The sequence below is a fragment of the Epinephelus lanceolatus genome, chromosome 9 (assembly GCF_041903045.1).
Source record: "Epinephelus lanceolatus isolate andai-2023 chromosome 9, ASM4190304v1, whole genome shotgun sequence".
Taxonomy (NCBI): domain Eukaryota; kingdom Metazoa; phylum Chordata; class Actinopteri; order Perciformes; family Serranidae; genus Epinephelus; species Epinephelus lanceolatus.
In genome coordinates this window covers 23,130,342-23,145,710 of record NC_135742.1, presented here as the reverse complement: position 1 = coordinate 23,145,710, position 15,369 = coordinate 23,130,342, and the positions used below count along the sequence as shown (strand labels likewise).

Sequence of the window (15,369 nt, the reverse complement as noted above, 5' to 3'; positions counted from 1 at the left end):
TACAAAATGTGGTAGGGCATTGTTCCTGAGTGCTCCAGCAGCAATACACCCCGGCTCTTGCTCCACAAGGAACTGATGCAAACACCTGCTGTTTCTAAGTATCCCATTAAGAGAGACTGTCACTCCAGAGCAGTGAGTGACAACAACCCCACCTATGTAAGAGTAGTGTGCCTGGTGGAAATGCTAAACATATCTAGGACTAGGTACATATCTTTGCAGATTACGTACAATTCTAAAGTTACTATGGCCAATGTTTTTGGTAGAAATGTAGCTTCAGGCCCTGTGTGCTGGTTTTGACTCCACTGGTTGGCTGGGGGCTCTTTGTGTGGAGTTGCATGTTCCTCCCATCTTTAGATGAGTTTTATCTGGATGCTCCAGTTTTCTCCCTCAGTACAAAGACATGCACGTTAGGTGAATTGGAAATTGCTTGTAGGTGTGAATGGTGGTCTGTTTCAGCCCTTTGACAGACTGGCTACCTGCCCAGTGTGCCCAATGTGTGCTTGAAGAGGCCTCAGCCCCCCTCAGCAGGATAAGTGTGTATTCTGTAGATTATGGATGGATGGAGACACTTATCTTGTGAATCCACCGCACATCTGAGTGGAGCTAATGAAAGTTCCTAAACTACAAATGGCAGCACAAATGTCTTTGCCGATGTACTATGAAAGGGATACTTAAGTGACCAAATATTGCACTTTCATCAAGTTGAAGGCTTGTGAGAAACAGAGTTTTAGAGAATTGCTGTCAAAATCAAGGCAGCAGAGTCCGAGATAGAGACTTTTAACCACTAGTTTGAATCACGCCCCAGACACCCTGGATCCTACTTTTCCTGCGATCTAACTTTTGTATCTTTTTATTGGACCTTTCCTGACTGGAAACCCCCAATAACTTTAAATGCCACACAGTTTGTAACACCTAATATATCCCTGCGAAGTGGACTGCAAAGGGTGTTCAGCCATGTTAAGTAAGATTACAAAAAATGCTCAGTTCAAAGTGAACTGTGAACTGTGTAGAGAAGAACTGAACAAACAATAAAACACAGCTGATGTGCTTCAACAAAAGTATCCAAGGTGTTTATGTTACCAGGGTAACATAAGGTGGAAGTGATGTCTGTGTTGGTGAGGATGCAAGGTTTTCAAAATGAAGGAGGGGAAGTTACCTCAAGTGACTTTCCCTGGAGCAGGGAGTACTGTTCACGTACTGTGTGAAATGATGCTCCGAGCTGCTTTCTGTTAGATATTTTAAGTCTTAAGCTGATGACATCATCAGGGTAATTTTCTCAAACTTTGAAAAGCTCCCTCCAGAGCCACTTAAGACATTATACAGCTGTTTTCTAGGCTGAGTCATGCTCTTCGTGACGAGTAAACTGAACTCGATGGGTAGAATCGATGGCATGCACAGCATACTTTCACTTCACACAATGTACATTTTAATGGTTTGTGACAATGTGAGTCAACTTTTAAGGAATGTAACTTGTGTTGTATGTTTCAACTAGTCCAACAGAAGCACTGCAAACAATTTAACTTTGTGTCTTGAGCCCAGATGTGGGTCATACATGTACAAAGAACCTCATACTGACAAAGAAACATTTTGTGCTTCATGTCCTATTGAGACTAAAGCCTTGCATTGTGTGACATGTCATGACTCAATTTAGCTTCAGGAGGTTCAGTTCTCTCTTTTTTCAGTGGAATACATGTCTGAGCTCTCTTCTCAGTAATTAGCTGTGTGACTGAATCTATATGACACCATGGGCCATACAGAGTTAAAGATGGTGTGAAGTGGTGCAGAGAGGGAGAGAGGTTAGAGAGTGTTGAAGACGAGCATGCTGAGAGAATGGGATGATGGCAATGAGAGAAAGGGGAGACAGGGATAGAGGTGAGACAGTGATGAAAAGGTGGTGGAGAAGCATCGAGGAAGAGAAGCAGAGAGACAGACAGCAGCAAATCGAGCAGCTGAAGAGGGTAGTTAAATTCAACAGCTGAAAATGTGTTCTGAGGGCCTGCAATCTGAGGGAGACGGCCGCGTAATGGAATAGTAGCTATTTCAACATCAATGTGTTCACATATGCGTCCATCCATACATGTGCCTGCAATGTCACAAAGCTGTCTACTTGAGCGGCATTAGGTCACAGTGAAGACTCATTTAGTGTTGCCATTAAATGCACCATGTGAGGTGCATACTTTGGGAGAGCAGGCTCGATTACCTTCTTCACACACGACACTGCACTTATTGGTTGAGCTTAATTTAACAGAGAGAGGCTGGAACACAGGTATAAAAAGACACGGAGCAGATGTCAAGCAGAAACAAATAATAATTAAATGCTGTGATCTTTGCCGATATGTAAAGCCGCAGAGTGCACAGCACATACAGAGCTAAAAAAGGAAGAAGCTCGAGTGAATGTAATTTTCATTAAGAGTCAGAACAGAAGGTGTTCTTAACACAGCTGACGTTTCATCAAACTGTCCTCAGGGTGTGAGCTTTTTGTCTACATGTGCTCTCTCCGTCTGAGAGTTTTTGGAGTTCTACTTTTAATGCTTCTAAGTGGGAAGCACCGCCACCTGATCGTCTCATCATGTTCTCATCTTTTTTCTGATGAGGACAGTGAGGTAATCCTTATAATTTAAAATGCAAAAATGTCTCCCCATTTCTGCATCTCAATTCATCACTCCCACTCTGTACAAACTTTCTGTGTTTGTTTGTTACTGCGAGTTTGGAAAGTTGAAAACTCCAACTTGCTACAGTTTGCATGACTATACAGTGTGTGTGTGTGTGTGTGTGTGTGTGTGTGTGTGTGTGTGTATGTGTATCCCTGTCAAGTGTGTGCATGGACCCTGAAAAGGTGAATTAAAGTGGATGGGAAAAAAATAAGTAAATAAACAATTGTTGGTGTATGGTCGATATCAGTTGAAGCTTCATTATAAAGTTAAAGAAAATTTCTGGATTTTTTTTTACCCTGGCCTATTTCCCAGAAATGTGGCCTTTGTAACTCCATGGGCCGTGCCATCTTTGCACTCACCACCTCTGTTGCAGAGTTTCAGGGAAACAAGGACTCATATCGAAACAAGCTGCCCGAACCTCCCACAACTTTAGACATGATTTTTACATTAATCACTTCAAACTTGTTTCTGAGTCAGACGGAAAGTAAACACAAAAAGAAGTCCACTGGAAAAGCCTTTATGATGAGCTCCATAGGGATCTACACCTGGATCAACTTGCCATGCCATATTCCTCCATGCACATTGCCTCATATACGTCATTTTGTGCAAATCCTTGTTTCTCCAAAACTACAACCAAGGTGGTGCGTGTAAAGTTGGCATGACCAATAAAGCCACAGTGGACACTTCTATGGGAAATACACCAGGTTGAACCAACTTGAGTCCGCCACCCCTCTCACATGGCTACTCTTCTCACTGCAGGATGTATTCAGTCCCGCTGTTTTAAATCCATCCGTACTGCGGTGCCATGCTGCTGCTTGAAAGCCATGCTGTCATTTGTGGCTATTCATACAGCATTTCATAAGCCCCACCTCCACCCCAGCATTCACCTGAAGGCTAGGCAGGAAATGATTATCTTTAATCCTTACCTCCTGCTGTACTGAGCTTGGTGTTTGGGAAGTGAGGAGGTCAGGGTTTAGACGACAATCATCACAGTTGTACATAGTCTAGTCATAGTCATCAGTGGTTTCCAACTGGTGGGTCATGAGCCCATTTTGAATGGACCAAAAGTGACTTGCAAATCTGTCATATTTGTAAAAAAAAACCCCCACCACACTTTATTTTTAGGTACAGTGAATTTCCAGCACAGAGCTTTTATTTTGAAGTGTGGCTTTCTGCTGTAGGGTGTGTGACCAACCGTTAGCTACTTGACAGAGACAGCACACTAGCTCAACAACATGGCCCAATGCAAGTATGACACTGAATGTATTAAACTGTGGGAATCTGAACTAATGACTGTTGAGAAATCTGGGACCCTGTGGCTGCACCAGTTGGGAATCACTGGTCTACATTCTTATAATGAACTATTTTTCATATGTTTGCTGACTGAACTGCTGATGAGATCAAACCATCTGTGTCTACTAAAAGCTTTTCTGATGACGCTCTCCCCATAATGATTGTTAAAATGCTTAAAATTGCCTATGTTAACATGTTCCTGAAATGCAACCTAATGACTGTTTTGGGGAAGCAAAGTCTGAGGCAGCATTCTTTTAACCACAACAGCCATCTTTTGCTAACCAGGCAGTTTAATTTGCCTTTAATAAACCACATCAGATGGACAACACCTTCTGGACAGCAGAGGAAATACAAACAGATGGAATGGCAGGACGAAATGACGATATGTTGAGATGTGATGTAGTATTGTTAACAAAGAATGGAATAAAATATATTAAATAAATTATTTCTTACCTATTATTTTGTGTAATTCTAGTAATTATCCAGATCACCTATGTTTTCTCCTTGTATGAGCCATCTACCTTACATCCGGTTGTAAATTGTGCAACAATTAAAATATTTTAAGTTTGGACAGCAGTGCAGTCTGCCCTTACCGTTGCTAGTGCTCTCTGCCAGCCTCACCTAATTTTACTGTCCTGCTTTGGTACACTAAAATCATATCTGATTTACCATTTGTGTGATTGTATGTGAACGCAGCATTACCAATAGAGGTGGCAAATCAGACAGTGCTTAGGAAAAACCTGTTTTGTGGTTAAGGACTGACGAATGAGATTTGTGTGCATGTAGCAGAATAAAGGCAGCTCCTTTTGTCTGGTGAATTTGCAAATTTCTGCAGAGAATTTCTATCCCTTGTTTTGCTGGCGTGTGTATGCTTGTACAGGATGAAGCTTGTGTTGTTGCTTCATGTATGTGTGTTGTGGGAAAGACTTTGCCTCCTTTGTGCCTGCGCACACACCTGTACATGTCTACATACATACTGAGCAACATCATCACCAACGCCCTGCACAGATCCTCTTTTCCTCCTCCCCTCTATGACCTAGTGAAACATCCCATAATCTCTCTCATTATTGCTATGCCGGTGGTGTCGTCACTTCCAAGGGCTCTTCCCCATCTCCCCGACCTCCTGGGCAACCCTGAGGGTGACCTGGAGTTGAACCCACAACCCTTTTCCCATTAGGATCAATACTGAGATCTGAGCAGCCCCGCCGATGCGCCTAAATCCTACTGTGGCAGCTCTGGCATACTGATGTGTGCATGTGTGCTGGGAGGTTAGGGGAGGAGGTGGGGGGAGAAACAAAGAGAGAGGGGGAGCTTTTCTAACATAGTAGAGGTGGATTCCTCAGGCAGTTTGAAGTGCATGTAGGATTTTCTTTTTTTGTTTTTGTGTTCCCATCGGTAAGACTGAGGACAGACAGACTAGTGATTTTTGTGTGTTACTGTGTGTCAGTTACATGTTACAGTTTGTGAATTCAGCCTTAACGACCACTTTCTCTTGAAGCATGGCAGAAAGAAGTGTGTTTGAATGATTGTTTGGGTGTGAGGTATGTTTAAAGTGAAGGTTGTAAAGCGATCAATAAATTGTCATTTTTACTTAAAATAACAGACCAGTGACCTTTTCAGCTGACACCACAAACACCCAGCGGTGCCAAGAGCTGAGCAGAGACCAGACAAAGAAGACAAAGAAAAAATGTCTGAAAATAACTGCTGATATATCTTCGTTGAAAATAACACGCTTACACTGTGACACATAAAGTCAGAGATAAGTTTTCAGTTCAGTCAAGACACTAATTTCAGGGTTTGTAGTGGGTTTGCTCATGAACATTTGATGAACATGAACACATCTTAAAGGAAATTCAAAATTCATGTACGACTAAACGTTAATACAGACAGAGACTTGTGAAGTGAAGCGAGTGATGTAGCATCTGAAAGATAGATCGTGGACATGCATTACTGGACATGTGACTATAAAAATGACTTTCATACCTGCCCGAACTACTGCGAGGCTCCATTCTTCAAAAAGTCCTGTGTTTTTGTGGCTTCCTGGAAGACACTGTAAATCTGTTTGACATGAAGCTGCTGGCTTTAGTAAATAGGTTCATACTCTGTCGAGGGATACAGTTTATGTGAAGTTTTATTGGACAGTTAAACGCAGTAAAAAACAGGATGATTGGTGGAAAACGCCAAGAACTGTTGATTACTCCAGTTTTAAAGTCAAAGGACCACCACCCATCACTCTGCACTCTGTGCATCATAATAGCCTCCATTCATTCCCTAATTTATTCATGCATTCGTTTAGCTTTGTTTGTTTGCTTCTATATTTCTAAGTCTTCATTGTCATAAAGTAGGTTCGACAAAGTTTCTGTCAACACCATTTTGCAACCATAAACAAATTTTCCTCCATTCACACCTACTTTCTTTGGCCTGTTTTTGTAAGATGTGTTATCAGTAAAAGGTAAATGTGACTTGGTGCAATCAAAACAGATTCAGCAAATTAATGATGGCGCAATGTTATCATCATTGCATAGGCCACTACAATCTCTCGTAGTCGTCTCTGGATGGTTTTTAACCTGCTCATTTATGCACACAGTGCTATTACCAGACTATCTTTCAAGAGCACAGAGCTGTAATATTAGTTGTTCAAAACCCCCTATTTACATTGTCGACTGTGCTCTCTGTTATCACACATTCATTGCTTTACTTTGTTTGAGCTTGACTGGCACTCACTTAATTACATTCATCTTGTTGCGCCCAATACCAACTCCTAATATTTGCGTAACAGTAATGGATAGAAAAATGCATACATTTGCATTTTCTTTTGTAGACTTTCTGAAAATTTGGTTCGAAAGTTGCACCTCATTTCAACAGAAACCCGACTATAGCCTAACATTAGTCTCACATCTGATACTGTTCAGAGGGTTGCAAAAAAGGGACTGACATGTGATGTCACACAAGTATAAAACAACACATTTTAGCCTCGTTTCCACCAAACACTTTTGGTGTCAGTACTCTTTCATGTGTGTGGGGTTGTTGTCACTCACTGCTCCATCAAACACTCACTGTATTTCCTTCTTTATCAGTCTGCACCTTGTTTATCGTCCACAGAACGAGGTTGCACGCCAACATTTTCAGAACAGAGTGAGGAGAGTGACCGTCCGCTATTACCCAATCAACACACTGCAGTGTTCACAGCTCCACCTATCAGTACCAGATCTGTGTGCTATATGTACCCCAACAGAGGGGTGACCAGAAATGGGGACGGTACGGAACGGTTCCATTGGTACCATCCGCAACTTTTCACAGTGTACCATACCATACCATTGCTTAGTGGAAACAGGGCTTTTGTGCACATTTTGCTGATTACATTTTCAGTATTTACATTTGACACAGACTTATATTACCTCCCTAATCACCCTTCATCTCTGTTCTGTTTGTATCTCTGCAGCTGAGTCAAGGCATCATGAACACAGTACTGAAGGGCACCTTCAATGTGACACTCAACAACCCTCTGGGCCCCTACTGTTCCCCCCGTGTGGCCCCTGGCCCTTTAACAGCCCGTAAGACCAATGACACTGTTGCACCCAACACCTTCATCAGCGCCAACACTTCTTAGAGCTCTTTGTGGGTCAACGTTAAGAGGTGAAAGGTGAGTTGGGTAAAAGGTTAACATAAGGTCATGACATTTGAATTCATATTCTGGGGAAAGCTGGATTTTCATGAATATTTATGGATCTGTTCATTTCTGTTAAATGTATAATAGATAATGAGTGAGCTTATTTTCAATTATTGAATTGTAACTTTACTCAGTTTATTAACTGAATGAACAGCAGTGTGGTGAGATATGGATACTGCAGTGGTAATATGTGTCGCAATTCAAAATAAAGCTTTAGGACGTTTTCTAAACAAGCTGTTTTTAGATGAATTGCAATAATGACAATAATCACTGAAGCACTTTATAGCTTGTCTGAGTGTCTTTCTGTTGGTGATATTTCTGCTCCCTGCCACTTTCTGAAAACTCACTTAAGTAGTCTGTCCAATCTCTGTTTGTTTTGGTTTGTGTGTGTGTGTGTGCGCGTGTGTGGTGTGTGTATGTGTGTGTGTGTGTGTGTGTGTGTCTTAGCCCAAAATTTGCTATCAAATAACAACACACAGCGGATCCCTAGAGCTGTTGTTTTGGTAATAGTCTTTGGTATTTCAAGTGTTAGAAATTGCCCTCACAGTTAATTTCACAGTTAATTTACAAATTAGAGCAGCTAATAACTTGTGACTTTTTTAAACCTTAAAATTTATCGAAGCAAAATGCTGACTGATTAACTTCTTTCTTTTTTTTATTGTTTCAGGCAGCAGTCTGGAGGAGGATGACTGCTCTTTATTCAGTGTTGCAAAGTGAAATACCTACAATGAAGCCTGCGTCTACAGCTGATGGTTCCCTCATTCCTCACTCTCAGTACTGACAAGCTCAACACACTGATTCAGCTGTTTTTGTGGATTGGTTCCCTGAGTATAAACATCTTTGTTAATCAATAACAATTAAAAAGCTATTAGCATGAATATCGCCTGAGGTCTTTCAAAAGCATGTTACTCTTTAAAAGGACATCTCGTCCCTCGAGTGCTTTGTTTTCTTAAAGCAGCAATCAAAGATCCAATCTGACATAAATAAGACAAAGATAAAAAATGATGGGAAGGTTTTGCTTTAAAGATTTTACTGTGCTGCTCGTATTGGCTTATGACAGGAGAGCTGGGCCAGTGATGACACGGGATCACATGCCTCAAGCTTGACTTGAACTCACACAGTCGATGTCTTAACTTCTGCAGGCTGGGATGGTCAGAAATCATGTTTTATTTAATGACAGTGAGCCAGTGCAGGAGACAATTAGAAAAAAAGAATTAGAAAAGGTTTCATAACTATATATTATTGCTTAGCATGCATAAATCATGAAGCCATTCATTATGTATATTTGTGCTGACTACCAGAGAAACAGGTGTGAAAGTCATATAGAAGACTCATAACTTATGTTCCAGGTTTGTTGTACACTGATACGCTTTGCTCATTAATCAAATTAGCCTCACCTTTACCCAGCAAACATTGGTCTAACAGTGATGTCCCTGACCAAAAGTGGTTTGGTCGGACGCCAAAAACTGCAAAGCGGTTATGAAGCAGATGGCCAGATGGTGATGCTGTTTCCACGTCCATTGTTGGTCCATTCAGACCTTCTCTTAAAAACCGGGAAATATTAGTCATATAATTTTAAAAAAAAAGGAAATACATGTACCTTAATATGACATTTTATCGGTGAAAGTAGGCCCAGATGCTTCGAGCTGCATATCTGTCAGCTTTGCTTAATTTGTGCTAAATTTGTGCCAAACTTAGGCCTTTATGTCTGTCTTATGTCTTTTCAAGTCTTGTTGGTGCTTTTTGTGGTTGGCTTTTGACGTTGGTGGCATGTGGCCACTGGTCACTCATCAGGGTGAGGAAATTATCTCACCAGTCCATAAAGTCTTCCTTTGCAGACTTCTAGCTAGCTAGCTACTAGCATTGGAAAGGCATTGGAAAATAAACTTCGTGCCACATCAGTTCCCAGCGGGATATCAGGAACTGTAATATCCTTAGATTCAACAGAAACTTTCCTGGACAGTGCCATTCAGTTAGGAGGCTCTTTTTTCTATATTCCGATTTGACAGAGCAGAAGACTGTAGAGAGAAAAGAAGAGGAGGTTTGTGCTTTATGGTGAATAAGGACTGGTGTGACAGTGGAATTGTGAGGTGCTGTTCCGTTTCTGCTTTGGATCACTGCTATAGGAGTACGCCGTTCAGAGCTGGCGTACAGCAGAGTCACTGCCTGAGTTCGGGAGGAGCAACCAACCAGCCATGTTGTTGGTGATCACATTTCACTGGAGTTGTACTTTGTATAATTTTATGTGACAAATAAACGGTTGATTGATTGATTAATTGAAATGATATTCCTGTCTAATCATTTAAAGCCTGTGGTGTTTGTGAGAGCCAAAAGTCTTGTCTTTAATCGCACGAGAGAGAAGTAGCCTTTAGTTTTTTGGCAGGTGATGTAGTATAAAGAGCGACAAAAGTCCATGTAGATAGAAAGTGGTGGGTAAAGCACAGGTCTTCTGTCGAGGAGAGTGTGGGTTGAGTCCCAGGTGGATCAGAAGTTGTTTATTATTCGGTTGTGTTAAAGGTCCAGTGTGTAGGATTATTGGCCTCTAGTGGTGAGGTTGCAGAACTGAAATGTCTCCTGTGAGCCATGCTTGTAGAAGGATTGTGATGGCCAACTTGGAAATGCAAAAACACGAATGGCCTAATTTAGAGACAGATTTTGATTTGCCCATTCTGGGCTACTGTAGAACAAGGCAGACTCTGAGTGAGAGGACCCACTATTATGTAGATATAACGGCTCATTCTGAGGTAACAAAAACACAACGATTCTTAGTTTCAGGTGATTATAAACATTGAAAACATAGTTATGAATATTGTATTCCATTTCTGCCAATATATGCCCCTCAGTCCTACACACTGGACCTTTGCCGTCATATTTTGACAGCCAGATAACATTGCTGAAGTCAGCACAACTTTAATTTTGGAAATAGCTTTGAATCATAGCAGGATGACTTTATTGGACGTTTAAATTGGATGTTGGTTATTTAACGTCTTAGTGTTTGCCAGATAGATTAACACACACACACACTCATGCTGCACAACATACAGGAACACACATCCAGCTGCACGAGAAAGTACATTCTGCCTATAAATACAAACATGAGTTGTAGGTGCGATAGCCAGTGGCATTATTTGGAGCTTTAGACTTGGTCTTAACTGAGCATGCAGAGAGATCTGATGTGTGACCACAGCATTAAATATTAAGGTTGCAATGCTCTGATGCACCTTTAAGAGGAGAGAGGCTGGAGAGTCAAAGAAAAGTTTTGTGGAAGAGTGATGGAGGAGACTATGCCTTAAAGGAACAGTTCAGCCTTTAGGGAAATAAGCTTATGTGCTTTCTTGCCAATAGTTGAAAGATCTATAGAAGCTGTATAATTGTATGTTGTATATTTTAATGTATATTATAACACATCTCGTATTTCATATGGCGGTTAAATTCCAAGCTTCAGCCAGCAGCCTAATGGGGTGAGTCTCTGCTGATTTCCTGGCAAACACACAGTGATGACTGTTGCCTGCCAAGAAATAGTCCGGCACATATGTAAAACCACAACTTGGCGTTTTTACACTTAAGTTTTTGTACAGATTAAACAAACATGATATAAACGTGTTAATTAGCGAGCTTTTGAGGTGCTGGCTGGTGGATTCTGTTCCCTTCAGACGGAGCCAGGATAGCTTTTTTTTTTTCTTTTCCAGTTTATGCTAAGCTAAGCCAACTCTCTCTCTTTGTTTTTGTCTCTTTTGTATATGTGTCTGTGTATTTTCATAGTCGTTATGCAATTTTTGTGGTAATTGTGTCTTTTCATAGTCATTTTGTTTCTTTTTTTGGGCATTTGTGTCTCTTTGTAGTCATTTTGTGTCTCTTAGAGGTCATTTTGTATCTTTTTTTGGTTGTTAGTGTCTTTTTTGTTCATTAGTGTCTCTTTGTAGCATTTTATGTCTTTTTGTAGTCATTTTGTGTCTTTTTGTAGTCATTTTGTGTGTCTTTGTAGTCATTTTGTGTCTTTGTAGCATTTTGTGTCTTTTTATAGTCATTTTGTGTATTTTGTAGACATTTTGTGTCTCTTTGTAGCATTTTGTCTTTTTGTAGTCATTTTGTGTCTCTTTGTAGTCATTTTGTGTTCTTTTTGTAGTCATGTTGTGTCTCTTTGTAGCATTTTGTGTCTTTTTGTAGTCATTGTGTGTCTCTTTGTAGTCATTTTGTGTTCTTTTTGTAGCATTTTGTGTCTTTTTGTAGCATTTTGGGTCTTTTAGTAGTCATTTTGTGTCTTTTTGTAGACATTTTGTGTCTCTTTATAGCATTTTGTGTCTTTTTGTAGTCATTTTGTGTCTCTTTGTAGTCATTTTGTGTTCTTTTTATAGCATTTTGTGTCTTTTTGTAGTCATTAGTGTCTTTTTGTAGACATTTTGTGTCTCTTTGTAGCATTGTGTGTTTTTTTGTAGCATTTTGTGTTCTTTTTGTAGTCATTTTGTGTTCTTTATATAGCATTTTGTGTCTTTTTGTGGTCATTTTGTGTTTTTTTTATAGTCTTTTTGTGTATTTTTGGAGCATTTTGTGTCTTATTTTGGTCGTTTGTGTTTCTAGTCATTTTGTGTTCTTTTTGTAGCATTTTGTGTCTCTTTGTAGTCATTTTGTGTTTTTTTTTGTAGTCATTTTGTGTCTCTTTGCACTCATTTTGTGTTCTTTTTGAAGCATTTTGTGTCTTTTTTGGTCATTAGTGTCTCTTTGTAGTCATTTTGTGTTCTTTTTGTAGTCATTTTGTGTCTTTTTGTAGACATTTTGTGTCTCTGTAGTCATTTTGTGTTCTTTTTGTAGCATTTTGTGTCTTTTTGTAGCCAATTTGTGTCTCTGTAGCATTTTGTGTGTTATTTTGGTCATTTGCGTCTCTTTGCAGTCATTTTGTAGTCATTTTGTGTTCTTTTTATAGCATTTTGTGTCTTTTTGTGGTCATTTTGTATCGCTTTGAAGTCGTTTTGTGTTCGTTTTGTAGTCATTTTGTGTCATTCTGTGTCATTTTGGTCGTTAGTGTCTTTTTTGGTCATTAGTGTCTCTGTGTAGTTATTTTTGGGGATTTTTGTAGTCATTTTGTGTCTCTTTGTAGTCATTTTGTGTTCTTTTTGTAGCATTTTGTGTCTCTTTGTCGTCATTTTGTGTCTTTTTGTAGTCATTTTGTGTCTTTTTGGTTGTTAGTGTCTTTTTTGGTCATTAGTGTCTCTGTGTAGTAATTTTTGGGGATTTTGTAGTCATTTTGTGTCTCTTTGTAGTCTTTTTGTGTCTTTGAAGTCATTTTGTGTCTCTTTGAAGTCATTTTGTGTCCTTTTTTGGTCGTTAGTGTCTTTTTGTAGTCTTTTTGTGTCTTTTTGTAGTCATTTTGTGTCTCGTTGAAGTCATTTTATGTCTTTTAGTAGTCATTTTGTGTCCTTTTTTAGTTGTTTGTGTCTCTTTGTAATAATTTTGTGTCTTTTTGATGGTCATTTGGAGTCTCTTCCTGGCCAGTACCTGTTAATTAGAGCAACATTTTGCATGTGAAGGCTAGGGGGCCCCCCTGACACTTTTTGCCCCTAAGGTAGGCCCATTCAGTAATCCATCCATTCGCTGTGGGCTGCTTCATATTCAAGTACCAGACATGGGATTAGCGTCAATCCTCTCAAATAACTCTTATCAAGAAATGTGTATTGCTTTGAAATTAACATCTACCTTACTGTGTATATATATATATATATATATATATATATATATATACGTCTCTTTTGATCATCTTATACTATTTGACTATCACTGACCTTGTGCATCTGGCACCAAAGAGGCAGAGATGGCTGGCTGTGACGAGGTGATGATGCAGGCGGTTCAAAGTGTCAGATAAACCACTTTTACTGGCTGTTACCACTGGAGAGCGTAGATTTATGCTCCTCTTCTCTGCTGATCACTCACCGTAAATCTGCTATTCAGGGCTGTGTGTGGATGTGTGTGTGTTCCCGTCCCTTAAATACAAGTGTTTAGGCATCAACGGAAGATGCACAGATGACACCATGCAGGTAGATCTTGATGTTGTTGGTCATAGCTGATTTGAAATAACCTTTCCCGTTTAATGATTCCCCTACCTCCCCTTACTGCCTGTGTTGGATCCCTCCATGCTGTGTTCAAAATGTCTCTGTGAGCGTCCAGAGTAACAGGTTCGACAGAGCACCATGTCTCTGATTGTTCCTGTGGGCCTTTTAGCCTAATGAGGTGTTTACCCCCTATCATTATTCAGCTGGGAGCGGAGCAAAGGGAGACGGAGAGGGGAGAGACAGAAGGGGAGAGGTGGGAGGGGGTAGAGAGAGGATAGTAAGTTACAGAGCAAAATGGGGACAGGAGAAAGCACAGTTAAAAAAAAAAGGAGGTGAAGGAAAAAGGCAAGTTGGAAGATGGAGAAAAATGAGAGGTTGTATATGGGCAGAGGAGAAATCTGAGTTGAAAGAAAATGAGAGGCAGATGAGGAAAGAAAGGCAGAGAGGAAGGGGAGCCTGGTGTTATTTATGCCTCCCTCGGCACTCGTCTTTACCTTTTTTTCCCCCACGAGCTGTTTTACATCGGCGATCTAATTAAATCAAATAAATCACAGAGCACACACACAGAAGTACGCACACACAGCCACAACAGCCCCTCCTGATTCTGGGATTGTGAACATCTCCTCCCACTACCCCCTCCACCCGAGATTGAATAAATCTTGATTATGGTGCATTACACGGCACATCATTCATGTTGTTTATAGGTCTAAAATATGCAAACAGACCAGGGGCATAAAAGTGATCGATGCTCAAATGGGCTCTTTTTTTTGTTCTGTTCTCATCTCTCACGCAGCACCAAGCGCCGTCACTTGCAGATGTCTTGTGTGGGATGAAGACGTATTGTATTGTGTCCTTACATTGTCCCCTCATGATGGCCATTTTCATTGTCTTTGTGCCCAGGCATCCAAAAGGCATTTTTATTACCTCATTCGCTAAAGCACTTTGTCTCTGCTGTTGAGCCATTATTAAATCTAATTAGCTCTGCCAAACCTTGAAGCGGTCCCTGAGAGATCTCTTGATAATTGTAAAACAGAGGTAAGTTGATCAGTGGTTTTATCGGGTACAGTGAGACTCTGCTGCATGAAACACATTCAAAACAACTTGCAGCTGCTAAAAGCTGCAGTTTCTTTCCAGGAAACCACTGCTGCTGGGAGATAATTGTTTGGGCATATGTTGTCCAAATATGTTTTTAGCAAATGTAATTTTTTTGGTCAAACCAAGCATGAAATTAATATTCAGAATCCATGATATCCATAGTTTTAAAAGGGATTTCAACATTTCAACTGTTAAAAAATGCATAACTACCCAGATTACTGTAAGTCCATGATTATGATAGGTTTTTTTTATTGTTTTGTTACAATATCTTCTGTGAAAACACTCTATTATTTTATTACCAGCAGAGTTTTAGTGGATTGTTTGCAGTTGTTGGCACTTATTTCAAATGAGCCAATGCTTTTTAACAGGTTTCCCATGACAGCACTTAAATGCTATGGCAAAGACAGTTGGTGAGTTTGAAGATGTAACTTGTCTTCTGTTCTGACAATTTAAAGGAATATCCACCAAATTATATCAGTAAGTCACGTCATCTTACCTTAAATTCATGAAGAAAACTTTTTCTCCCATACCTCCACGGAACACGGCGAACATATCGATTTATTAATTGATTGGGAATCGCCTTTAACGACAGCAAAACTTTGTCAAAATATTC

General features: G+C 40.1%; 1 protein-coding gene across 1 annotated transcript in view; it reads left to right on the top strand.

Moving 5' to 3' along the window:
* Positions 1–9,207, top strand: part of stpg2 (sperm-tail PG-rich repeat containing 2) — a 75,916-nt gene extending 66,709 nt beyond the window's left edge. The window contains exons 13-14 of the mRNA XM_033620470.2: positions 7,390–7,590; positions 8,285–9,207. Coding sequence (XP_033476361.2) covers positions 7,390–7,557 — 168 coding nt within the window. The 3' untranslated portion in view covers positions 7,558–7,590; positions 8,285–9,207. The remainder of the gene's footprint in view (positions 1–7,389; positions 7,591–8,284) is intronic.
* The last annotated feature ends 6,162 nt before the right edge of the window (positions 9,208–15,369 follow it).